Genomic DNA, 7,185 nt, shown 5'->3' with positions numbered 1-7,185 from the left:
AAACTTAACATTAATAATTTATCATTTTACATGTCTGCTGTGAATAATCCTATCTTTAGATTATAATCTAATACAACTCATCTTCTATGAGACCATCTCACGGTAAGACGACCTCAAAACAAGAAGCCTATAAGCTAAAAGTTTTTAGTATTGGGCTATTTAACCTGCATGTTTCACTGTGAGACCGTCTCATATGAGAATTGATGTTTCTAATAACCTAACATTTGCCCTTTATTCGTTGTGAGTAATTTAACCTTTGTTTTAGTTTGCTGGTAACATATCTTATTAGTACCTATTATTAGCAATATGGTATGTGGCAAATGTATGGAAAAGATTAGATTATTAGAAAATAATTCAAAGATAAGATTATTCACAGTTAGAACGAAAGGTTTAATTATTAATGAATTTAAAAAAATGGTAAGTCTATAACTTGATAACTTTTGACTATATGCTATATAAATGTTCTTTTGACTTAGTAATTAGAAAATTTTCAATTAAAGTGTGTTAATAATTATTCTTATTGGATTTTTTAAGATGAAAAAAGGACTTAAGTATTTATCTTTGTTAGATATTTTTTTAAAGGGACCTTAAGAATGAATTTATTATTCTTGGCTTGAAGAATATTTTGATAAAATATAATATCAAAAGCTGAATTTATATAATTTTCAAATAACACTTTTTGGTAGATATTCCCTTAAAATATCATACCACTCTGTAATGAACATGGCAATAGCCAATAGTCAACCCAAAGAAACATAGAATTGTCTTTAAGTGCTGTCCATAAATAATCACTTTAGCCTATTAATTATCCATATATACACAAATAATCAACTGCTACAAGCCTACAAACTATAGAATATGAAGGGAAAAATTTTCAAAACCTCCTTAACTTGAAAAGAGGGCAACAAACTTAGACAAGGATATTACTGTCTTTTTACTTGAAGCAGATTGCCAAAGTTTAAATCACATAAGTAGGGATAGGATGGCATACGGGTAAAATTATATGGGTTTCGCTCCGCATCCGTTTCAAATGGGGTGGGTATAGGTATGATTTTGGTGGGTAGTGGGTGGGTATGGATATGAAAAGTCCCACCGCCATTGTTAGTGGTATGAGATCTTACCCGTCCCACCCAATACTCATCCGCCGTGTCCCGTAGTCCTCTTCCCTACATCAACAATGTACTAATCTAGTATCAGTATTATATATTTTTTATTAACAATTATTGACAAAAGTTTAAAGATATTAATTTTATTTTATTAAATTGTATGGTTTAAACAAAATTAGGCATACAATTAAATTTGTAAGGATTATGAAGTATATAACACGAACTTGAAGTGAATGTGAGGCAGTTATACTCATAATGGGTATACCCAGTTGGCCATAATAGATAGGGGTGAGTTTGAATAATATCCAGTTGGGCAAATATAAGTATGAAAATTTTACCATCATGGATGGTGGGTAGGTGACCGGTATGAATGTGGGGAGGCCATACATTCCTATACATAAAATTTAAACCAACTATAAAAAAGAGACAAATAGTTCTTTATTCTCTTTGTTTTATTTTGAGGTATGAAAATTTTCCTTAAGGATGGAAAAAATAATGCCCTTATTATAAATAGCGTCTTCATTGTGAAATACTTGCTATTTAAGTATTTTTGATACTGTTTTTATTCAAATTTATTTTATATATCGCCTTTAATATATAAGAAAAATATAGTTAAGTAAGATTTTATTTGAATCGTCTAATTGTTTATTTTCATAATATAAAAATTTTGCAATTTATCAAATCAACAAGTTGTAAGAAAGTAAAATTAGCGGAAAAGTATGATAAAAGAAATCAAAATTTAACCACCCATATGAATCCATAATTCTCAAGACTTAATTTTGAGAGTATGGTAATAAGGTTTGAAAATTAGGATCACATGGGAAAGTATTGTTGGTATGTGAATGTAGAGTTGTGGTAAAGCTGATCCTTCATTCCACAGAAGTAAATCATTGAGAGTGGTGCGTGCCAGTTGCCAGTTGCCAGTTGCCAGTTGGTGCTACTGCCCAACAATAAATCCACCAATTCTTCGCATCACTGTCATTATGCTACTTTTTCTAACGAACTAATCTAAATTATACCATAATCTCAACTTAATATTCCTAACTTGTAAAACTACTAATCATCTTATTTGGACATCAATTTTGGACTCAAACCCAAAATTTAATTCAATTCAATTCAACTTCAACTTTATTTATATTTACGTAATTTTCCGTCATTTTTTAATTTTGAGGTGATATTTCACAATGAAAACCTAAAAGGACAACCCACAAACCAAGATCTAAGTAGAGATTCAAACAAGCCAAACTAGATGAAGCAATGGTCAAAATGAACTTGTTACATTTCAGTTCAAAATCATAAACAAAAGATTAAAACTACCTAAAGAACTTGAAAAAGGGTTTGCTAAATTCGAATCCGGTGACGAGGAATCCGGCAAGAGCTACTCCCTACTTATACAACTTACAAGTTACAGTGAGAAACTACAAAAGCAGAGAGCTAAGGCCAAAAAAAATGAACAAACAATCAGAAAAAATCAATTTTCAACAACACGCTGCTTGTACAAAGATCGGATTCCGTTTCGCCGGATGATTCATCTGTAAAGTCCAACATGTCAATATCTAGGCATGTTACTCGTCTTGACCTTCAGAAGGACATCTAATAAGCTCCAAGATATTAACCACCTCTCTCATTTCAGGCCTGTTCGATGGTACTTGTGATGTGCAAATCAATCCTAATTTCATCACAGGAATGGCTTCATCAGCTGGGAATTCACCCTTTAATCGCTCGTCAACACATTCTTCCACTTTCCCTTCTTCGAGCGCACTTCTTACCATGTCACACAGAACAACCACATCATCCTCCATGTACTCGACGGGTCTTTTTCCTGTTAACACTTCCAGCACCAAAACTCCAAATCCATAAACATCACATTTCTCCGTTATTTTTACTGTTCGGCATGCAAACTCAGGTGCCATGTACCCAAGTGCACTCTGAATTTTACTACTTAATATGTAGCGATCTAGCATTGGTAATAGTCTTGCTAACCCGAAATCCCCCACTTTTGCCTCACCCAAGCCGTCTATGAGAATGTTGCTTGATTTGAGATTATAGTGGATCACATTCAATTGATGTAAGTGAGACAATCCTTTGGCTATCCCGACAATTATATTGAAACGCTCGTTCCACGTAAGAAAGTTTCCATCGCCTCCTTCATGAAGATGTTTATGTAAACTTCCGCCAGAAACAAATTCATAGATTAGAAGTTGAAGGGATGGAGTCCAATAATACCCTTCAAGCGTAACAAGATTATCGTGTCTGATTTTCCCCAACTTCTTCACTTCTCTTTCAAAGTCGTCTTGTGACTTGACAAGACTTGAAACAGTAAGTTTCTTTATAGCAACAGGGCGGCCATTTTGAAGAACAGTCCGGTAGACAGCCCCAAATCCACCACGGCCTAGCTCGCAGTCCTTGTTGAGAAGAGCATGGGTTCCTGTGCTGAATTCAGGTTCTCCAGAGAAAATGACTAGCTTTCCAGAATTGGCATCCGTAGAAGATGAATTACTATAAACATCACCATTAGAAAATGCAAGGGCAGCAGCAGAGCGTGATGTCGAAGCTCTGACACGAAGGTTGAGCACTGTAATGGCAATCACACCGATTACAATCACTGCAGCAGCTCCAATTGCTATGAGAGAAGAGATGCTCAGGAGGTTTTTCTTGTGAGTGAAAGTAGGAGGTAGTGAAGAACTAGAGGAAGGATCACCAGTGGAGTCGGGATTTAAAACAATGGGTTTGGGCAGGACGGTGGCACAAGATCTTTTCGTAGCAGAGCCACAAAGAGAGGGATTGTTTAAGACAGAGGACGGGGATATGGTGTTAAAGAAACCACCAGGAAGTTCACCTTGGAGATTATTATGTGAAATATTGAAGGATAGGAGATGCTGAAGATTTTCTAGTTGCTTTGGCATAGCTCCACTGAGCTCATTGAAAGAAAGATCCACAATTTGCAAGTCAGCAAGCTTAGCTACAGCTACAGGTATAGGTCCCTTAAGACTGTTATGCGATAACATCCTGGAAATTAGTAGAACGAAAATCAAAAATTACATCAAAAGGTGACATGTAAAATTGATAGAGAAACCTATGAATACCAATGCATAAGCAGCTACTAATTAGCTGAACAGAATTATTTCATTGTACATTATATTAAACTTCAATGTAGTACAGAAATGTTCAGCCAAAATTGACTGCCAAACTTGACATGAAATGGACATCAATTGAGAGTACATAAGAGCATGGAATACCAGAAACATTTATTAAGCAACCTATTTTACATAAGATGATGTGATAAATTTTTATCACTCACAAGAACAATAGATTATAATAAAATACTCGTTAAATCATGTGCACTTCTTATCTGCGTGAAGGTACAAATGATGTTGGCTATCAAACGTTAATCGGAAATAACCTCTTTGTTACCACTAACAAGGGTAAGGTTGCGTATATGCGCCCCCGCCAAGATGGGAGCCAATTTTTGGCATTAGGGTAATGGAATGGAATGGAAAAGTGCATGGACAATTAACATATATAGCAAATTTGACAGAAATGTGAAAGAAAATCAGTGTAGGAAGAGAAAACCCTTACAGAACGGAGAGTGACGAGCAATTCCCAATGGAAATAGGTATGTTCCCTGCAATCAAATTCTTTTCCAGAACCAACTCCTGAAGAGAAGAAACTTTTCCGATTTCAGAAGGTATGGTACCATTCAGCTGATTTCTGCTCAAATCAAGAACATTCAATGCTTTAAGTTCACCAACATTTCTAGGAATTGCGCCTATCAAGGCGTTCGTCGACAAATTCAAGTATTGTAAGTTGGTGAAAGCACCTAGTGTAGATGGAATTGTTCCAGTTAATACATTATGGGACAAATCCAGTGCTTGAAGGCTCTGATATGAGACTTCCTCAGCCCAGGCGAGAGAATCGTCCAAGGCACCACCTATTTTGTTTTCAGAGAGCAGAATTTCTTGCAAAGCCACCTTAAAAATCCACTGAGGTAGATCACCACTCAACATATTTTGCCTAAAATCTATGACTTGAAGAGTTGCACAGTCAGCCATTGATTCTGGTATGCTTCCACTCAAAGAATTCATAGACATGTTTAACACTTTCAAAGACCTAAGTTTCCCCATAGAAGTTGGCAGAACACCAGTAAAGTTATTAGCTGAGAGATCCAAATTCTCAAGCCCTCTCATTCCTCCAATCCATTCAGGAATCTGACCCTCAAATGAATTCTCACCCATGTTGAAATTACCAACAAAACTCAAATTCAGCAATGTAATTGGCAAGTTCCCAGAAAGTAAATTCCTGCTAAAATCAATAGATTTCAACAAAGAACACCCTCCAATATCATTAGGAATTGGCCCAGTAAGCCGGTTTCGACTCAAATTAATAGTTCTGAGATTGTATAAACCATCGATTCCCAAGGGAATTTCACCAGTTAATTGATTAAAAGACAGATCAAGTGACCTCAATGCATGTAAACCCCAAATCGCAGAAGGTAAAGACCCAGAAAACTGATTATCCGACAAATTAAGAACAGAAAGTCCAACACATGAACTTAAACTATGAGGGATCTGTCCTGAAAACTTGTTATTAGCTAGATTGATAGTTCTCAAAGGGCCACATTGTCTAAAAAAATCAGAAGGCAATTCACCAGAAAAGCTATTATCACTCAAATCAAGTGTTCTTAAGTTAGATAATCTCACCAATGCTGGACTTATGCTTCCAGTAAAATTGTTTTTCGAAAGCGAAAGTTTTCGAAGAGATTGAAGCTGAAGAAGGCCTCTACCAAGCTTTCCAGTGAGAGATAAACCATCAAGATTAAGCTCAGAAACACTATTGGATCTAGGGTTACATAGTATACCAAACCAATTACAAGGAGTATCATCATCTTCATTCCAAGAAGATAATTTCCCATTTGGGTCTTTAATATCAGCTTTAAATACAATTAATCCCAAAACATCATCATTTAGTGATGGATTTGTAGAAGATGAACTATTACAACTAGGAAATATTCCCAGAATTAACAAAGTTACAAGAATATTAAGCTTCAACATTTTTAAAAATAATTAAACAACTTTAGAAAGGCATTTCATATTTTAGTCAGATAAACAAAACCCACTTTGTAAAATCAAATTTTCCAAGAGAACAGACCCACCTTTTTGCTTGTTCTGAGCTAAAATGTAAGTGGAACGGCAATAAAAACAACAGAAAAGTTGAAGTTACCAAAAATTTCATAAAAGAGGTAAATGCAAGATACTAAATGAAGAAAAAAAGGTTAAGAAATGAAGTTCAAAACCCTAGTAAAAAGGGGGGGAAATGGAGGTTACTAGAAACACCCAGAAATTGTTAAAAAAAATATGTAGAAGTTAAAGATTGAAAGTTTAGCTAAAAGGGTGGAAGATGAAAGTTTATTTTCTGAATTTTCGGCCGGGAAATGGAGTTTTGGCCGGAAAATTGTATAGCAGAGAACAAAGTAACGGTGTTCTTGAGGAGAGAGAAAATGAAGTGAAAAAGGTGGGAAAAGAGACAGAGGGGAGTTGGAGTGATGGAAACTTTAATTGTGAATTCATTTATTAGACAAATGAAATATGGAGGAAGAAAATGACAAATGGTGGGCCTACTTTTCATGAATAAATGTACATATGGTAGGGACAGTATACCTATGTGGATTCCATGTAGGATTTGCGTTAAATTCTGCTGATTTTTTTTTTCTAAATTTAAATACTCTTTCCATTTTATGCAAATTGGGACATTTATTTTTTTGACACTATTTACTTAGTATTTTAATTTAAATCTTATTCATAATCTATAGATTAAAATATAGTCAAGTGAAATCTTATTTGATTAATCTCAATGCAAAGGTTATTAATATCCACTTTTAATAATATTTTGTTAAGTATAATAACGTATATTAAACATTGAATAAGTGTATTGGATAGTGCAAAAAAGTAATGGGACATTTTGAATGGAAGGGAGGGAGTATATGTCTGAGGATATATAGGTGAGTAACGATTATTCAAGAAAGTAGTAAATTGCTCTTATATGTTTTTATTTATACGAGGGTTTTTGAGATTATTTTATC

At 34.7% G+C, this 7,185-nt stretch overlaps 1 protein-coding gene across 1 annotated transcript; it reads right to left on the bottom strand.

Moving 5' to 3' along the window:
• Positions 1–2,330: 2,330 nt before the first annotated feature.
• Positions 2,331–6,654, bottom strand: LOC130800702 (probable LRR receptor-like serine/threonine-protein kinase IRK). Its single transcript, XM_057664296.1, has 2 exons — positions 4,686–6,654; positions 2,331–4,115 (listed from the first exon to the last, which is right to left on the bottom strand). Exons 1-2 carry the CDS (start codon positions 6,155–6,157, stop codon positions 2,672–2,674), a joined length of 2,916 nt encoding a protein of 971 aa, XP_057520279.1. The 5' UTR covers positions 6,158–6,654; the 3' UTR covers positions 2,331–2,671.
• Between the last annotated feature and the right edge of the window lie 531 nt (positions 6,655–7,185).

Source organism: Amaranthus tricolor, chromosome 15 (assembly GCF_026212465.1).
Source record: "Amaranthus tricolor cultivar Red isolate AtriRed21 chromosome 15, ASM2621246v1, whole genome shotgun sequence".
Taxonomy (NCBI): Eukaryota; Viridiplantae; Streptophyta; class Magnoliopsida; order Caryophyllales; family Amaranthaceae; genus Amaranthus; species Amaranthus tricolor.
The sequence above is the reverse complement of the archived record's forward strand: the minus strand, read 5'-3'. Positions and strand labels throughout refer to the sequence as shown.

Excerpts from the sequence above, each read along its gene's own strand:
- LOC130800702 (XM_057664296.1), bottom strand. The coding sequence starts at position 6,157 with ATGTTGAAGCTTAATATTCTTGTAACTTTGTTAATTCTGGGAATATTT. Across the intron at positions 4,116-4,685 it reads TGCTCGTCACTCTCCGTTCT|GATGTTATCGCATAACAGTC; the intron begins GTAAGGGTTTTC and ends ACTAATTTCCAG.